The sequence below is a fragment of the Cherax quadricarinatus genome, chromosome 61 (assembly GCF_038502225.1).
Source record: "Cherax quadricarinatus isolate ZL_2023a chromosome 61, ASM3850222v1, whole genome shotgun sequence".
Classification (NCBI taxonomy): Eukaryota; Metazoa; Arthropoda; class Malacostraca; order Decapoda; family Parastacidae; genus Cherax; species Cherax quadricarinatus.
In genome coordinates this window covers 2,700,778-2,720,777 of record NC_091352.1, presented here as the reverse complement: position 1 = coordinate 2,720,777, position 20,000 = coordinate 2,700,778, and the positions used below count along the sequence as shown (strand labels likewise).

At 44.0% G+C, this 20,000-nt stretch overlaps 2 protein-coding genes across 4 annotated transcripts in view; one reads left to right on the top strand and one right to left on the bottom strand.

Moving 5' to 3' along the window:
- The window catches only part of LOC128699437 (ATPase inhibitor mai-1, mitochondrial-like), a 173,650-nt gene that overhangs the window by 60,869 nt on the left and 92,781 nt on the right, over nucleotides 1-20,000 (bottom strand). The window contains exon 1 of one of the 3 annotated variants that reach the window (XM_053792182.2): nucleotides 5,033-5,189. The exons of the other annotated variants lie outside the window; for them this stretch is intronic. The gene's annotated coding sequence lies outside the window, so the exon portion shown is untranslated. Of the gene's footprint in view, nucleotides 1-5,032; nucleotides 5,190-20,000 lie in introns of those variants that run through there. 3 annotated transcript variants of the gene reach the window in all.
- Nucleotides 1-20,000, top strand: part of LOC128699517 (beta-1,4-glucuronyltransferase 1) — a 139,708-nt gene that overhangs the window by 37,129 nt on the left and 82,579 nt on the right. The window contains exons 2-3 of the mRNA XM_070098130.1: nucleotides 172-627; nucleotides 5,385-5,636. Coding sequence (XP_069954231.1) covers nucleotides 172-627; nucleotides 5,385-5,636 — 708 coding nt within the window. The remainder of the gene's footprint in view (nucleotides 1-171; nucleotides 628-5,384; nucleotides 5,637-20,000) is intronic.

Here is a 20,000-nt window from a genome sequence, read left to right as displayed (position 1 = left end):
TTGGAGTTATCCTGGGTAATCTACACATTTGCTGCTATGTATGATAATTTATGTAACTGTATTTATGTGTACCTGTACCTGAATAAACTTACTTTCCTTAAATCTCTCAACTTTATGAGGGACGCGAACATCAGATTTGCTAACCCACGGGTTTTTATTTACGTGTTACAGATGCTATGCAAGGTGTGGGGTGTGGGCATGTTCAGCATCGTAGCCCTCACTACTAGCAACATCCTGCTGACGCTCCGACTGATGCATGGGCGTGAGGACGTGGGCGTTGGCGGCGGGTGTGGTGGGGTGGTTATCCCCGAGGTTGTGCCACACTCGTGGACCTCTGCGCTCTCCTCCACCAACCACACGGAGTACCTGGCCTTCCTACGCTCTGCAGCTATCAACACTGACCCTACTGCCGGCGGCGACGGTGAAGGGAAGCAGAAGGACACTGAAGGGGTGGTGATGGGTGCTGGTTTCGTGGTGCACGAGGTGATGGGACGGTGGGACGCTCGAAGACGTTACAAGACTCACGACCACGTGTTCACAGGTCCTCAGTATACCAGACTTACCCGAGCTTCCCCTGTCTGTCTGGCTACACAGACTTCCGTAGACAGACTCTTCTGGCTTACACAGGTATGTCACCATATGTGCTTCAAGAGCTACATGGGGAGGCTGTACAGCTTTAAGTGGCTATTAGTGAAGGTTATATTACACACTGCTGGCCGTAGGCGATTTACGAGTGACTCTACGTGACTTACATAATATAATAATAATAAGGTATACAGACCATAGGTGACATCATTGACATACTACTATGTAGAAAGCCGTTTGTTATGCTGAGCAAACGGCTTTCTACATAAGTAGTATGTCAATGATGTCACCTATATATCAGGCAAATTAGGTCAATTTTGTCCCAGGATACGACCCACACCAGTCAACTAACACGCAGGTACCCATTTTACTGATGGGTGGACATAGACAACCAGTGTAAGGAAACACGCCCAATGTTTCTACCCTCGCCGGGAATCGAACCCGGACACTCATCGTGTGAAGAGAGAGCTTTAGCTAGCTTTAGTAGTAACACAGGTGACACCACCTAATGCACATGTGGGCGTACCATGTACCTGCCGTGGCCGGATCTGAGTTTATATGAGCCGTGAAGTGTGTTAAATGTCCATAAAGTGTGGTTGTAGTGGTGTGGCTCTGGATGTCAAGGGGATAGAGCAGGCAAGATTCTCTCTCTCTCTCTCTCTCTCTCTCTCTCTCTCTTTTACATAATCTGGTATACTACAAAGCTGTTTATATAACACGGTGTTTTAATACTGGGTATTATATTCCGTTATTTAGTTTTAAAACACAGATGCGTTTAGCCTCGCTTTTAGCCGTTACTAATGAACTAGCCGTTTGTTAAACTTGTGGTAATGAGATAGTTACTCACGAAACTAGTGGTAATGAACTAGAAACTCACGAAACTAGTGGTTATGAACTAGAAACTCACGAAACTAGTGGTAATGAACTAGAAACTCACGAAACTAGTGGTTATGAACTAGAAACTCACGAAACTAGTGGTTATGAACTAGAAACTCACGAAACTAGCAGTAATGAATTAGAAACTCACGAAGCTAGTGGTAATGAATAGTTACTCACGAAACTAGTGGTAATGAACTAGAAACTCACGAAACTAGTGGTTATGAACTAGAAACTCGCGAAACTAGCAGTAATGAATTAGAAACTCACGAAGCTAGTGGTAATGAATAGTTACTCACGAAACTAGTAGTAATGAACTAGAAACTCACGAAACTAGTAGTAATGAACTAGAAACTCACGAAACTAGTGGTTATGAACTAGAAACTCGCGAGACTAGTAGTAATGAATTAGAAACTCGCGAAACTAGCAGTAATGAACTAGAAACTCACGAAACTAGTAGTAATGAACTAGAAACTCACGAAACTAGTGGTAATGAACTAGAACTCACGAAACTAGTAGTAATGAATTAGCAGTCTGTTTAATTAGTAAAAACTAGCAACCTACTATTCAGAAAAATGGAAGTCTTACCATAGAAGCAATCTGTTGACCTAGTAATGACCCAGAAAACCTCTACTAGTAGTAATGAAATAGCAGCCCTCTAAACTAGCAGTAACAAAGGATACAAAATATCTAGTTAAAAACGTGGCAGTTAATATCCTGTGTTAGGACTAGCGGTGGGTCGTTCATTGTTGGAGAGAACCCTGGTTATTACACGTTAAACGCTATTTACACTGCACAAAGCAATTTAAAACGGCGTGCCCCTCAAGGAAGGTTCCTTGATGTTGGTGAGGGGCTCTTGATTTAGGGAATTGGATCTGTGCTCCAGTTCCCCGAATTAAGCCTGAATGCCTTCCACATATCCCCCCCCCAGGCGCTGTATAATCCTCCGGGTTTAGCGCTTCCCCCTTGAGTATACTAATAATAATAAAACGGCGTGCGGAGGTTTAAATAAGCATATAATTGAATCCCCTACCAGAATTTTGTGGGATACACTAATTAATCTATCCTTTTTTTGGGGGGAGAGGAGGGGGGAGATTAGTTATATTAGTTTTCGACCTAAATCATGTATCCTGTTTGGCCAGTTAAAAAAAAATTAACATAGCTGGCAACCCTATAGTGTATAGTTGCCAGAATTTCCTTTACTGGTAGAGGCAAGAGAATTTAGCCGTAATTACTGTTTGTTATAGAGGTTAGTCTTCATCACTTTGACATTTTAATGTAAAAACTGGCCCTTTCAAAGGACATATAACTATATTTGTTATATTTTCCCTTGCTGTAGAGACTCATAATATCAGACTCATTAATTCTCGTACCTGATATTGAAAGTCTCGGCTAATAGGGAAGCAGAATACTGCCCACCAATCAGAAGTCCCATTTCATCTATATCGACTGCGTATGGCTGAGCTCCAGCCAATCACGAGAGAGTCCCTTGTAAACAAAGTGCATTCATATAATGGGTTGCCTACATACCTTCATGTCACTATTTCTATATATAAAAATCGTTTGGGAAGCAATTGTGCGGAAAATGGTTAAAATAAACTGTAAATAATATGGCAAGGACATTACAGTTGCAGATGTGTTGGGTAATAATATTTTGTTTAAGAGCGCCAGTTGGCAACTATTATCTGCAATACTTCTGGTGGTACACCACTGGCTGGTTATTTACGTATTCTGATCAGAAATATCGTATTACTGTTACACCACAGAGACATAGTGAACACAGATAGAAATGTCTAAAACAGGTATGTATTGAATAGAAACTGAAATGTCTAAAACAAAGATATATTGAACAAAACCAGAAATGTCTAAAACACAGACATATATTGAGCAGAAGCTGAAATCCCTTTGATGAGTTAATATACCTTTGATGAGTTAATATACCTTTGATGAGTTAATATACCTTTGAAGAGTTAATATACCTTTGATGAGTTAATATACCTTTGATGAGTTAATATACCTTTGATGAGTTTCGAGAATCTTGCTACTTTGGGAGCCCGGCCATAGGCCAGTAAAATTAATATTATGTAGTTACTCTCAAGATTAATAATAATAATAATAACAGTAATAATAATAATCTATTAATTTTATATATAGATACCTGTTTCCGCTGAGAAAGTCCATATATACACTGATAATGAGGATACCTATTTTAACCGAGCAAGGGTCCCCATTTCCACAGAAACGGGGTCCCTATTTTTTTGACAAAGGGTCCCTATTTCCACTGAGAAAGGGTCCCTATTTCCACTGAGAAAAGGTCCCTATTTCCACTGAGAAAGGGACCCTATTTCGTCGTGTCGGGAAATTCAATTAGCGAAGTTCTCTAGACAGTCAACGTCTCTTTATATGTCTGTCAAGCAGGTGAGTGGTAAAGTACCTCTCTCTCTCTCTCTCTCTCTCTCTCTCTCTCACTCTCTCTCTCTCTCTCTCTCTCTCTCTCTCTCTCTCTCTCTCTCTCTCTCTCTCTCTCTCTCTCTCTGTCTCTCTCTCTCTCTCTCTCTCTCTCTCTCTCTCTCTCTCCCTCTCTCTTCTGATCCAGAATTGGAAAGGGTGCACTTAAGAGAAGGGGTGATTTAGAAGAGATTTAGGGGCGATTTAGAAGAGATTTAGGGGCGATTTAGAAGAGATTCAGGAGTGATTTAGAAGAATTCAGGAGTGATTTAAAAGAATTCAGGAGTAGTTTAGAAGAGATTCAGGGGTGATTTAGAAGATTCAGAAGTGACTAAGAAAATATTCAGGAGTGATTTAGAAGAGATTCAGAGGAAATTTAGAAGAGATTTATGGGTGATTTTGAAGAGATTCAGGGGTGATTTAGAAGAGATTCAGGGGTGATTTAGAAGAGATTCAGGGGTGATTTAGAAGAGATTCAGGGGTGATTTAGAAGAGATTCAGGGGTGATTTAGAAGAGATTCAGAGGTGATTTACATATATTCATCCCGCCTGGTCCAGCCTGGAGCCATTTGCATATATTTATAATTTCTGAATAATGGCATTTTTTCTGTAGCTTATGAAGTGGAAAAATGTATATAGAGCGAGAGAGATTAGCATCAAGGCGCTGTAGAGCTGAGACAAGGCGCTGTAGAGCTGAAACAAGGCGCTGTAGAGCTGAAACAAGGCGCTGTAGAGCTGAAGCAAGGCGCTGTAGAGCTGAAGATATATATATATATATATATATATATATATATATATATATATATATATATATATATATATATATATATATATATATATATATATATATATATATATATATATATATATATATATATATATACATACACACACACACATATATATATATATATATATATATATATATATATATATATATATATATATATACATACACACACATATATATATATATATATATATATATATATATATATATATATATATATATATATATATATATATATATATATATATATATATATATATATATTTGTAATCATTCAGCCTTAAATCTGGAGAGAGAGAAAGAGAGGCTTTTCAACGTCTCACGCTTTCCTACCTGCTTTAAGAAACTCTTAGGTACTTTTCTGAGCTATTTCACTCCTGACGCAGTCTTGCTCACACTCTTCCCTCACAACCTTCCGCGCTCTGGTCGACTTTTTTGTTGCTTCTTTTCGCACTCTTGCCGCATTTCCGCCTGTGGCAGGAACCTCATTGACTGAGACAGTCTTGCAACTTAGCTCTGTGGGAGGGAGAGAGAGAGTCCTAATATTTTTTAGCAGTGTTCTTTGCAGTTTCTGAAGAACAACGCTGTTTCTGTCATTGCAATACAACTGTTACCTGCCGTTGCACAAACCTTGTTCCCACCCGTTGCACATTAACATTGATCCCTATGTCATGTGTAACTACAGGTAGCCAGGTACTGGAGAGCACCTATGTCTGTGGCGGTGTTTACCCCAGACGTGGAGTACGCCATAGCCCGCGCCTACCTCACCTACCTGGTCACCTGCTTCCCTTTCCTGGGCGAGAAAGTGAGCTTCCACTTCACCTACCCGCGTGAGCACCTGCCCAAGGACCTGCCTCTCACCATTGAGCACCTGGAAGACAAGTGTGACCAGCCGCTGGCCGTGCTCAAGAGGTTACTCAAACAGCGAAGCTCCAAGGTAAGCACTGCACACCCGTCACGGGGGCAAGTTATGGTCTTGACCCAGGGGAGGGAAGGGTAACTCCAGTTTCTTGGATCAGACATATCACTGAAACCCATCACTACATCTCTAAACAATATCACCACATCAGTAAACAACATCAACACATCTCTGAAGAGTATCAATACATTAGTAAACTTCAACACAGTAAGCAACATCAAATCAGTAAATACATTAGCAAACAACAACACATCAGTAAACACATTATTAAACAGCACATCAGTAAACAACACATTATTAAACAGCACATCAGTAAACAACATTAAATTTATAACCATCAACACATCAGTAAACATCAACACATCAGTAAATAACATCAACACATGAATTCATCACTAAGCAACATTAACACATCAATAACATCAACACATCAGTAAACATCAACATCCTGGTGCACATCACTACTTATAAACAAGGCTGTATTCAACCCTCCTCAACATAAAACATGACTAAAATACCAACACCTGATGTACAAGATGTTTGATACAGCAGCAATACAATAGGTAACCAGGTAGCTACCCACCCAGCTGCTGTATACATACATGGTTCGCCAACCACAACACCCCTGCGCCTCTCCTAACCTGATTACGGAGCCAGGCAGAGCGACGCACCACCATGTCTCATGTTTCGTCCATCACTGCCTTTCGCACAGTTACTGAGCTACCACCTCCCCTCCCAGGGTGGTGCATCTTCTCAAATATTCTATACACTTTTATCTCTTCCACTCCCTGTCCCATAACAATTACCGAGCTTAATATATTAAATTTTGTTGTATTTAGATATTGAATGCATAATGTATTTCTAATATATAACATGGAAATTGTTAATTATATTCTCTGATACAAAAATTGTTCATAACAACGTACATAAAAGCCAAAATGCCTCCAAATACCATAATTAAGCATAACCAAACAATAGCAATTATAGAGTCTTCTATAATTAACAAAGACCCCGGTAAGTTGCACATTGTAGCTCACGAAATCCTAATAAGACGATCGAAAAGAAACCAGGGGAACGGGTGGGATTTGAACCTATTCCGAGTGAGTCGTACAACTCCAGGCCATTGTGTTAACCAATAAGATTTCATCCAGCTTGGTATTTTTATGCACCACAGAGATGTTAGCTTGCTAACCCCCCTCGCCAGGGTTTCAAAACCCCACCATTCCGAGGTTTTACGCATTATAGCGTAAAACGCATTTGTAGCCTATCCTTACTTAAAATCTGTTAGAAAATAGTTTTGAATCCACTTAAATTACTGTCTTAGATTTATTTTACAAGTACAAAACTGACACAGGACCTTGCCTGATCATCCTACAAGCTTTCGGTTAGTTAAAAAAAATGGCTATCCTAATTTGTTATTAATATTGAGGCTTATTTCCAATTTCAGCAGCCTGTTAACCCAGCATTTGTTTATACAGATCATCAGCCTCGTATATATCAGTATAACTTGTAAATTGTTGCATATTCTCTTTTATAGAGCACCTGTGACGAAGAAAATAGTAATCTGCTTGACATTAATATGAGTATTATTATTATTAGTAGTAGTAATAGTAGTGATGATGGTGAACATCAAAATGGTATACAATACCGACAGGTTGTTAGGTAAGACACATGCAACAGTTAGACAACTTTATTCCGAAACGTTTCGCCTACACAGTAGGCTTCTTCAGTCGAATACAGAAAGTAGGCAGGAACAGTAGAGATGTGAAGACGATGTAATCAGTCCATCACCCTTGTAGTCGTAGAATTTGAGGTTGTCAGTCCCTCAGCCTGGAGAAGTTCAGTTCCATGACTATGGAACTGAACTTCTCCAGGCCGAGGGACTGACAACCTCAAATTCTACGACTACAAGGGTGATGGACTGATTACATCGTCTTCACATCTCTACTGTTCCTGCCTATTTTCTGTATTCGACTGAAGAAGCCTACTGTGTAGGCAAAACGTTTCGGAATAAAGTTGTCTAACTGTTGCATATGTGTCTTACCTAACAGTGATAATGGTGATAGTAGTAGTAGTAGCAGTAGTAGTAGTAGTAGAGTAGTAGCAGCAGCAGTAGCTTAATAGTAGTAGTAGCAGCAGCAGTAGTAGTAGTATTAGTAGTAGTAGTGGTAGCAGTAGTATCAGTAGTAGTAGTAATAGGGGGGTAAGAGTTGGCTGGCTGAGCCACCAAGATCGAGACAAAAAAAGTCAGTTAACTTTTTTCTTTCAAACTATAAAACTTTCTTTTGCTCAGACTTTCTAAATGACGCTCGATCTTTTGAGCCGAGGAAGAGGAAGATAAAGAAGAGGAAGGGGAAGATAAAGAAGAGGAAGAGGAAAACAACTTAAAACGGAAGACAATGGAAAAAATGATTCACCATGTACCAGCTTCTATGTGACTCGTTACCCATTACTTCCCTGCCTCTTCCTAACTCCCCTTAACCTCATTCAACCCTCTTAAACCTCTTGCTTCCCTCTTAAGTCTCTGAAGCCTCTTCCCCCCAGAGGATTGAATGCCTCCTCCGCGCGGGAGAGGCATTGCATCCTCTCTAATAGGATTAGTAGACTATATGCAACAGTTCCCCCAGGAGTCTGTGGTGTGCACTCTTGTGCCTCTGAATGCACTCTGGTGCATCTAATGCACTCTGAGTGCACTCTTTGATGTCTCCAAGTGCACTTACTGATACCACGAAGTGTATTGGAATCCATATATATATATATATATATATATATATATATATATATATATATATATATATATATATATATATATATATATATAAACGAGTTTTGTTAGCTCTATTTATTTATTAAGAACAACAGACTTTAAACTTACATTACGTTTCTGAAATATTTTGTGAGTGTGCCTTGATTTTCACTGTATGTTAGAGTGCACCACTGTCGTCGAGGCGCAGTGAAATGAGTACAAGTTTGAGATGGAGAAGACCGGGTCCAGGAGACCCGTCCATGAAACACTCAAGACGCACCACACCCATTCTTTGTGTCACTCTTTGTAATTTGTGAATGTTTTTCTTAAAAAAAAAAAAAGAAAGTATTATGGAAGCTGGTCTGTGTGTGTGTGTGTGTGTACTCACCTATTTGTGGTTGCAGGGGTCGAGTCACAGCTCCTGGCCCCGCCTCTTCGCTGATTGCTACTAGGTCCTCTCTCTCCCTGCCCCATGAGCTCTATCATACCTCGCCTTAAAACTATGTATGGTTCCTGCCTCCACTACATCACTTTCTAGGCTATTTCATGGCCTGACTACTCTATGACTGAAGAAATACTTCCTAACATCCCTTTGATTCATCTGAGTCTTCAACTTCCAATTGTGACCTCTTGTGTCTATGTCCCATCTCTGGAACATCCCGTCTTTGTCCACCTCGTCTATTCCGCGCAGTATTTTATATGTCGTTATCATGTCTCCCCTGACCCTCCTGTCCTCCAGTGTCGTCAGGCCGATTTCCCTCAACCTTTCTTCATAGGACAATCCCCGTAGCTCTGGGACTAGTCTTGTTGCAAACCTTTGCACTTTTTCTAATTTATTGACGTGCTTGACTAGGTGTAATGTGGATTCTCAGTGGTCGCTTGTGTCCACAACCTCTTGTGACCTGACTCCCACCCTCCTGAGACTTACGCTCACCTACTTACAATGTTGCCTATGCTTGACCTGCTTATAGTAAGTTAATCGCCTTGTTCAATGGATTACCATTTGCTATTCCTTATTGAATACTTGAGTGCTTATTCTTTATCGTGCTATGAGAGTTAGACCATTCACATTCAGCTTGGCGGTTAATTGAAACCTGGAACCCCACACCCAAACAACCACTCATAGGTGATACAGTACTTGTAGTGCAGCTGTAGCACTGAGATTGTCCAGCTCGATGTGACGTCCTGGCGTAGATCCAGCTCGATGTACGTCCTGGCATAGATCCACCTCAATTTCTTCTCGTTAATAATGTACCCTATTCACTGTATTTCTCTCACTGGTCGCACGATTGTTTCACTTTATTATCTTTCTTGGGTGACACTTGACAACGTCGCCTTACACACTAGCCTGCCCACTCTGCGCCACAACGTTTTTATTTTCTAGATCACTTACAAAATTGTGGCTCTCTCCACACTTATGTGGCTCAGGCAGATTAAAAATCACTTCTAGGATTGTTCACTACCCTGACACACTTAGCAACCCTTGCAGAACACTTGCATAGCCCTCAAAAACACTTATATTCCCGGACCACGGAAGGCGTGACTAGCGCGCTCGCTGTCCCTACTGTGTGTGTGTGTGTGTGTGGTATAAGCGGTCTCTTAACTTGCTGTTTAGTTTAAGAGGAAGGGGGGGGTTATATGTATATATGTGACCCTTACGGGCTTAGCGCTTCATGAAACATAATAATAATAATGTAATTGGTTTAAAAATGGTGGCTCTTGTTAATTACTTTTGTTAATTATAATGGAATACACACACACACGCACGTAAACACACACACACACACACACACAACACACACACACACACACACACACACACACACACACACACACACACACACACACACACACACACACACACACACACACACACGCACACACACACACACACATACACACACACACACATACACACACACACATTAACACCCAACACCCAGCTATAGAATCCCATAGTACACTACCAGGTCTCCCACCCCTCACAGGCCCCCCAAACCACAGTGTTGGAGAGGAAATTGAAGGTATGATACACAAACGCTGATGGAATAACAAATAAGTGGGAAGAGTGGCACGAAAGAGTCAAAGAGGCATCACCGGACATCATAGCTCTCACAAAAACCAAGCTAACAGGTATGATAACAGATGTCATCTTTCCAACGGGATACCAGATCCTGAGGAAAGATAGAGGGAACAGGGGAGGTGGAGGAGTGGCACTGCTGATCAAAAACCGATGGAATTTTGACGAGCTGGAGAGAGGAGACAGCGGAGAAGCAAGCGATTACATAGCAGGAACGCTTCACTCTGGAGGTCCCAAGTGGTAATTGCAATGATGTATAAGCCACCACAGAACAGAAGGAGGCCAAGGCAAGAGTATGATGAGAGCAATAGAGTGATGGTTGACACACTGGCTGCAGTGGCCAGAAGAGCTCATGCATGCAGGGCAAAGCTCCTGATCATGGGTAGCTTTAACCACAAGGAAATCGATTGGGAGAATTGGAGCCACATGGGGGCCAAGATACATGGAGGGCTAAGATGATGGAGGTGGTACTGGAAAACTTCATGTACCAACACGTAAGGGACACTACAAGAGAGGAGAGGATGAACCAGCAAGACTGGACCTAGTATTCACCTTGAGTAGTGCAGATATTGAGGACATCACATATGAAAGACCCCTTGGGGCCAGCGATCATGTGGTTTTAAGCTTCGAATACACAGTAGAGCTACAAGTGGAGGGGGAAGCAGGAAGGCCAGGGCGAATGAAGCCAAACTACAAGAAAGGGGACTACACAGGAATGAGGAACTTCCTGAACAGGGTTCATTGGGACAGAGAACTGGCAGGGAAGCCAGTTAATGAGATGATGGAATATGTAACAATCATGTGCAAGGAGGCTGAGGAGAGGTTTGTACCCAAGGGTCACAGGAATAATGAAAAAGCCAGGATGAGCCCATGGTCCACCCAAAGGTGCAGGGAGGCAAAAACCAAGTGTGCTAGGGAATGGAAGAAATATAGAAGGCAGAGGACCCAGGAGAATAAGGAGAGCAGTCGTAGAGCCAGAAATGAATATGCACAGATAAGGAAGGCCCAACGACAATATGAAAACGACATAGCAGCGAAAGCCAAATCTGACCCGAAGCTGTTATACAGCCACATCAAGAGGAAAACAACAGTCAAGGACCAGGTAATCAGGCTAAGGAAGGAAGGAGGAGAGACAACAAGAAATGACCGTGAAGTATGCGAGGAACTCAACAAGAGATTCAAAGAAGTGTTCATAGAGGAGACAGAAGGGGCTCCAGAAAGACGGAGAGGTGGGGTACACTACCAAGTGCTGGACACAGTACACACAACCGAGGAAGAAGTGAAGAGGCTTCTGAGTGAGCTAGATACCTCAAAGGCAATAGGGCCGGATAACATCTCTCCATGGGTCCTGAGAGAGGGAACAGAGGTGCTACATGTACCCCTAACAACAATATTCAATACATCTATCGAAACAGGGAGATTGCTTGAGGCATGGAAGACAGCAAATGTAGTCCCAATCTTTAAAAAAGGAGAGACATGAAGCACTAAACTACAGACCAGTGTCACTGACATGTATAGTATGCAAAGTCATGGAGAAGATTATCAGAAGAGTAGTGGAACACCTAGAAAGGAATGATCTCATCAACAGCAGCCAACATGGTTTCAGAGACGGGAAATCCTGTGTCACAAACCTACTGGAGTTCTACGACATGGTGACAGCAGTAAGACAAGAGAGAGGAGTGAGTGGATTGCATTTTGTCATCTGCGACTGCTTGACAGAGTAGAGAACAGAGCAAGACGTCTCATCTCTCGCCTGGACCCATCCTGGATAGATCTGTCATTTCAGCAGAGCCTTCAACATAGGAGGGATGTGGGTGGCCTTACTGTTATGTACAAGGCCAATATTGTCAAAATACCACACTTGGATCCACTTCGAGGACAGCGTGAAACAAGCTTTTATGCCACAAGACGGGCAGAAAGCAGCAACTTCACTCTGGCTGTACCCTTCTCCAGAACATCACTCCATCTGAGATCATACATACCCAGGATGACTCGAGTATGGAACACATTCGTACAGCATAATGATGTCAACGAGATAACGTCAGTTGATCAAATGAAAATGCTGGCCCACAGATGGCTCCAACTTCATCCTGTTCCCTACTTGTATGTCTCATAACAATAAAAATGCTTTCAAATGAGCTGATGTAGGTAACAGCTCTTAGCTTGCCAATAAAGTTAGGAATCCTTAACCTGTAAATAGCTGTCAATAAAGCTAGGGATCCTTAACCTTGTCAAACCCTGTGTACAAAAAAAAAAAAAAAAAAAAAAAAAAAAAAAAAAAAAAAAAAAAAAGAGATTAGTGCAAAAACTGGAGGACCAAGCAGGGATAACAGGGAAGGCACTACAATGGATCAAGGAATACTTGTCAGGAAGACAGCAGCGAGTCATGGTACGTGGTGAGGTGTCAGAGTGGGCACCTGTGACCAGCGGGGTCCCACAGGGGTCAGTCCTAGGACCAGTGCTGTTTCTGGTATTTGTGAACGACATGATGGAAGGAATAGACTCCGAAGTGTCCCTGTTTGCAGATGATGTGAAGTTTGTGAGAAGAATTCATTCGATCGAAGACCAGGCAGAACTACAAAGGGATCTGGACAGGCTGCAGACCTGGTCCAGCAATTGGCTCCTGGAGTTTAACCCCACTAAGTGCAAAGTCATGAAGATTGGGGAAGGGCAAAGAAGATCGCAGACGGAATACAGTCTAGGAGGCCAGAGACTACAGACCTCACTCTAAAAAAAAGATCTTGGGGTGAGTATAACACCAGACACATCTCCTGAAGCGCACATCAACCAAATAACTGCTGCAGCATATGGGCGCCTAGCAAACCTCAGAACAGCATTCCGACATCTTAATAAGGAATCGTTCAGGACCCTGTACACCGTGTACGTTAGGCCCATATTGGAGTATGCGGCACCAGTTTGGAACCCACATCTAGCCAAGCACGTAAAGAAAATAGAGAAAGTGCAAAGGTTTGCAACAAGACTAGTCCCAGAGCTAAGAGGTATGTCCTACGAGGAGAGGTTAAGGGAAATCAACCTGACGACACTGGAGGACAGGAGAGATAGGGGGGACATGATAACGACATAGAAAATACTGAGAGGAATTGACAAGGTGGACAAAGACAGGATGTTCCAGAGATTGGACCTCTTCAAGGGGGGCTCCTTGGCGTGGTGAAGAGGCTCTTGGTCTGAGGAATTAGCCCTGTCGGTCTTCTTCCTCAGACCGAACCTAATTACCCCCCATTCTCCCCTCCCCTATCCCATCCTCCCCATCCTCCCCTTTTTCCATTCCTCCTCCTCCTCCTCACCCCTCCCTTTTGCCCTTCCTCTTTTTAGCCTTCGTGATTTCTCCCACAGGCGCGCTAGTTCCTAGGTAGGGGAAAGGACACCGGGGTCCATCCCATTCCGTTGAGGTTTCTTGGCGGTGGCGTAGTTTGCCGTGGAATCTGGATTGCCTAGGGATGTCCCGATCCCTCTCCGGTATCCCGGAGTGGCTTTGGGTGTCTTTTGGGCGACGGGTGTATCTCTGGAAGCCACCTTTCGGATTCCGGGGGTGGTGGCTGAAGGAGGTATGCTTTGTGGCGGATATCCGGCCGCCCTCTCTTTTGTCCACCGAGGTAGCTCGGCAGATGTGAGGTTGCTATCCCAGATTGCTGGTTTACTGGCATGAAGGGTAGGGTATGGCACGGGTTCCATGCTGCATCTGCGCTACTAGCGGTGTCGAGTCCTCTTGGGCGCGGAGGGGGATTTCCGGCCCTTTCATTCCTCCTGGGAACTATTCCTCCCCGCTCCCCCCTTTTTTTATTCTTTTTTTTATTTTTATTTTCTTTTCTTCTTTCTTTTTTTTTCTTAAAAACAAAAAGCAAAGGAGTAACCTAACCATGGCAGCCCTAGTCCATGAAACCACTACCCCCGGGCCCCTTCTTGATACCGCACCCCATTCTGACCCTGCCTTGTGTTTAGACCACTCTTCGGACACTCCTGATGCCCCTGTACCTCTTGCTGGTGCTGTTTCCTCACCCGCTTCAGGTACCGGGGCTTCGACTGACTCCTTCGATTTGTCTGAACTCCGCTCTCCTTTGACTATGCTTCCGGCTTCTCCCTCTACGGTACGGCAATTTTCGAATCGCCCACCCATTTCCTGCCGGACCAACTCCGGTCCTACTCCTAAACGCCAACGTCAATCTCCTAATGATGCTCCGTCGTTACCTTCCCATTCTACTCGGAAACGACCGACACGTCAAGCACTCCCTCTCCACGCTCAGTTTCGGACCACACAATGGACTAAATTCTTTACTTTAAGACCAACTTCTTCTTCTGCCTACCTTTCTGACCATAGTATTGCCAAAGCGCTCCTGCGTCATGTTGGCAGAGATATTTCATTTCACGCTCTCAAGAGCGGTACACGCATCGTCACTGTCCAGAATGCTACCCAAGCTCATGATCTTTCTCTCCTTTCGAATATCGATACTACTCCTATCACTATTGAAAAACATCTTTCTCTCAATTCTTGTAGTGGTACTGTCATTCTGCCCCATACCATAGTCCAACAGAATTTCCAGTCATGTGGCAATGATATTTTTGAACAGCTGGAACTCCAGGATCTCCCAATCCTCAAAGTAGACACTTATGTCCTTCCTGCCCGGGGGCGGAGACGTTACCCTTGCAATGTGGCTCGTTTAACTTTTGACAGCCGAGAACTCCCGTCCTCTGTATATGTCGCGGGACATCGGTTACAAGTTCGAAAGGTGATACCTACACCGCAACAATGTAGAAATTGCTGGCGTTTTGGTCACCCAGCGAAATATTGCAGATCTATGGCCGAATGCCCAGTCTGTGGTGCCGACAACCATTCTAATACATCTTGCAGTCAACCTCCATCTTGCCTTAATTGTAATGAAGCTCACCCTTCGTACTCCCGCCGTTGCCAGGTCTACTTAAATGAACGTGAAATCCGTTGCCTCAAAGAGGCAGAAGGTCTCCCTTATGCTATGGCAGTTACTCATCTCCGCCTCCAAGGGAGACTACCCCGTGTTTCTTATTCTCGTGTTTCCAAACGTCCCCCCACTTCTGGGGTCCCATCTTCTGCAGCCTCCTCTGTTGTTACCCCTCCCATAGCCACTACGGCATCTAATCCTTTTGCTGTCCTTGGCTCTGACGTCCCGACTACAACTCAGTCTGTTCTCACATCTTCGCGTCCTTCCTCACAAGCCCCAGTATCGACAAGACCTCGTACGACACCTAATACCAATCGCCCCTCTACTCAGAAGTCCAAAAAATCCACATTGCTCAAATCTTCTTTGCCCCTTCCTTCCCTTCTTCCACCTCCACACATTACCTTTCCAGTCTCTGTACCTAGTTCTTCCCCTCTCTCTGGCTCTATTACAAGTGTGGAGATTCACCCTCCTCCTCGTACTATGCCTTCCACCCCCGTCCCCTCCCAAGTTTCTCCCTCTTCTGTCACCTCCCAGGTTTCTACCTCTTCTGTCCCCCCCCACACTTCATCTCCAGTCCCTTACACTTTTCCCTCCCCCTCTACTTTGGTACAGTCCATTACTGTCCCAATCTTTACTCACCCTCCTCCTCCTATCTCCAATATGGTTTCCCATACATCTTTGAATTCAGAAACACTTGAAGCCATTTCAGAATATATTGCAGAGACTAAACCTTCAATGGACACTGATTCACTTCCTGTTCCTTCTCTTCCCTCTCCTCCATCTTCACAACCCCATTCTTCGCAACGCTCCGTTACTTCGCTACTTGAACATCTTCCAATGCCACCACACATTGACTTTTCTAACCCCTCTAGTCCGTAGGTGCCTTTACCTACAGATTCCTGATATTTTCTTCATCGCCAATCATGGCCTATTTACAGTGGAATATCCGCGGCCTCAGGGGTAATCGGGGTGAGCTTCAGATGTTGCTTTCCAGGTTTTCCCCTGTTGGTGCTTGCTTACAAGAACCAAAATTACACTCGGCTGTTTTCCAACCTATCTCAGGCTATAATTTATTGTATTCTTCGGATCCTTTCTCAGATGGGACCTTTAATGAAAGTGCCCTTCTTCTACGCAATGATATTCCGTACTGTCAACTATTTGTCCATACCTCGCTGCATTACACTGCAGCCCGTATCCACTTGAATAAGTGGTTTACAATATGTTCTTTATATCTCTCTCCTTCTCGAGCATTTTCTATCCCAGACTTTGCCTTTCTTGTTTCATCCTTACCACCACCACTTCTGTTACTTGGTGATTTTAATGCCCACCATTTCCTCTGGGGGGGGGTCTCATTGTGACTCACGTGGCTTTCAGTTGGAGGCTTTTCTTGCCTCTCACCCCCTCCATGTTTTAAATACGGGTACTCCCACCCATTTTGATCCTCGTACTCATACTCTCTCTTGCATCGATCTATCAGTCTGCTCTTCCTCCACTGCACTAGACTTCACCTGGTCTGTTCTACCAGACTTACATGACAGCGATCATTTTCCGATCATTCTTACTTCTCCTTCCTATTCACCACCTTCCCGTAGCCCTCGCTGGCAATTTGATCGGGCAAATTGGGATCTTTACTCACACCTCACTGCTTTTAGTGAGGTTCCTTCTTCATCCTCCATTGATGAGCTCCTACACATCTTCTCGACATCAGTTTATACCGCAGCTTCTCATTCTATACCCCAAACCTCAGGCAGGCATTCTCAGAAGTGCGTGCCTTGGTGGTCTCCTGCTTGTGCTCGTGCAGTACGTTTGAAACGTGCTGCATGGGGCAGGTACCGGTACAATAGAACCGCTGAGAGACTTGTTGATTTTAAGCAGAAGCGTGCGATCGCTCGCCGTGTCATCCGTGAAGCTAAACGCACTTGTTGGCGAGACTATGTTTCCACCATCACCTCTGCTTCTTCTATGAGTGCAGTCTGGAAAAAAGTGAGGAAATTGAGTGGTAAATACTCTCCTGACCCGGCTCCTGTTCTACGGGTCACTGGTGTTGATATAGCAAACCCTCTCGACGTTGCCATTGAACTTGGCACACATCTGGTCCGTATTTCCCGAGGGCTCCATCTATGCCCCTCGTTTCTTTCCTCAAAGTCTGCCAGAGAGTTAGTACCCTTGGACTTTTCTTCTCTCGGAGAAGAACAGTATAATGTGCCTTTTACACTTCAAGAACTGGAGGCAACGCTCTCAGCTTGCCGATCATCGGCAGCTGGGCCTGATGACATTCATATTCGTATGTTACAACATTTACATCGGTCAGCCCTTGTAGTCCTCTTACACCTCTTCAATCTTATTTGGGCACAAGGAGTTCTTCCCCAGCTGTGGAAATCTGCCATTGTTCTCCCTTTCCGCAAACCGGGTACTACAGGACATGATGCCTCCCACTATCGCCCCATCGCTCTTACAAGTGCAGTTTGCAAAGTGATGGAACGCCTCGTAAATCGACGTTTAATGTGGTATTTAGAGACTCACAACAGTCTCTCCGCTAGTCAATATGGCTTTCGTAAGGGTCGTTCTACCATAGACCCCTTACTACGCTTGGATACGTATGTTCGTAATGCCTTTGCGAATAATCACTCAGTTATTGCCATATTTTTTGACCTTGAGAAGGCATATGACACAACTTGGAGGTATAATATTTTGGCCCAGGCCCATTCCTTAGGCCTCCGAGGCAATCTACCATCCTTCCTTAAGAACTTTTTAACTGACAGACATTTCCGTGTTCGAGTCAATAATGTTCTTTCCCCGGACTTCGTCCAAGCTGAAGGTGTCCCTCAGGGATGTGTTCTAAGCACAACACTTTTTCTCCTTGCTATAAATGATTTGGCCTCTGTTCTTCCACCCAATATTTGGTCATCACTCTATGTTGATGACTTCGCTATTGCTTGTGCAGGCGCTGACTGTCACCTTATTGCAGTTTCTCTCCAGCATGCGGTCGACCGTGTTTCCACTTGGGCCACCACACATGGGTTTAAATTTTCAAGTACCAAAACTCACCAAATTACTTTCACTAGACGCTCTGTTATCTCCGATCATCCTTTGTATCTCTATGGCTCCCGTATCCCCGAACGTGATACAGTCAGGTTTCTAGGCCTTCTCTTTGACCGTCGGTTAACCTGGAAACCTCACATTACCTCTCTGAAGGCAACTTGTCACAGCCGGCTAAACCTTCTTAAAACCCTTGCTCATCTTTCCTGGGGAGCTGATCGTCGAACTCTGCTTCGCCTACATTCAGCCCTCGTTTTATCGAAACTCGATTATGGTGACCAGATTTATTCCGCGGCCTCTCCTGCTACTCTCTCTAGCCTTAACTCTATCCATCACCAAGGCTTACGTTTGTGCCTTGGTGCTTTTCGCTCTTCCCCTGTTGAGAGCCTCTATACAGAAGCAAATGTTCCATCCTTGTCTGATCGCCGTGATGCCCATTGCCTTCGTTACTATGTACGCTCTCACGATCTACACAATCCTTCCATTTATAGAATGGTCACCGATATTAGTAGACATTCTTTATTCGTTCGCCGCCCCTGTTTGCTCCGTCCCTTTTCTCTTCGCCTACATTCACTCTTGTCTTCCCTTCAGTTACCACCTTTATATGTTCATGTAGCATCTCACTTTTCCCTGCCCCCCTGGGAAGTTCCAGCTGTTCGGGTCTGTTCTTTCTCACTCCCTTGCTCGAAAGCTCAACTGCCTACGGTGGCTTCCCGCTCTCTTTTTCTTGATCACTTCCACTCCCATTCTCATGCCACCGCTGTGTACACAGATGGCTCTAAGTCTTCAGACGGCGTCGGATTCGCAGCAGTGTTTCCGGACAGCGTCGTACGAGGGCATTTACTATCTTCAGCTAGCATTTTTACTGCTGAACTGTATGCCATTCTTGCAGCACTTATTCGTATTGCATCTATGCCTGTGTCATCATTTGTAGTAGTCTCAGACTCCCTTAGTGCTCTACAGGCTATACGAAAATTTGATACATCTCATCCCCTAGTTCTCCGTATCCAACTTTGGCTACGCCGTATCTCTACCAAACATAAAGATATTGTTTTTTGTTGGGTCCCTGGTCATGTCGACGTACAGGGCAATGAACAGGCAGACACTGCTGCGCGGTCAGCAGTATATGACCTACCAATTTCCTATCGAGGTGTTCCATTTCTAGACTATTTTGCTGCAATAGCTAACCACCTTCGCACCCGTTGGCAACAACGTTGGTCAACTCTGCTCGGTAACAAACTTCATTCTATTAAACCGAGCATAGGTTACTGGCCGTCTTCTTGTCACCAGTGCCGAGGTTGGGAGACCACTCTCTCCCGCCTTCGCATTGGCCACACTCGTCTTACTCATGGGTATCTCATGGAGAGGCACCCTGTTCCTCTCTGTGAGCAGTGTCAAGTTCCAGTATCGATTAGCCACATTCTGTTAGACTGCCCTCTCTATCAACGAGCACGCAGAATTTACCTCCAACGTCGTCTTCGTTCTCCTACTCTCTCTTTACCTTCCCTTCTTGCTGATGGACCCTCCTTTAATCCTGACTCTCTCATTGACTTCTTGACAACGACTGATTTACTCCACAAACT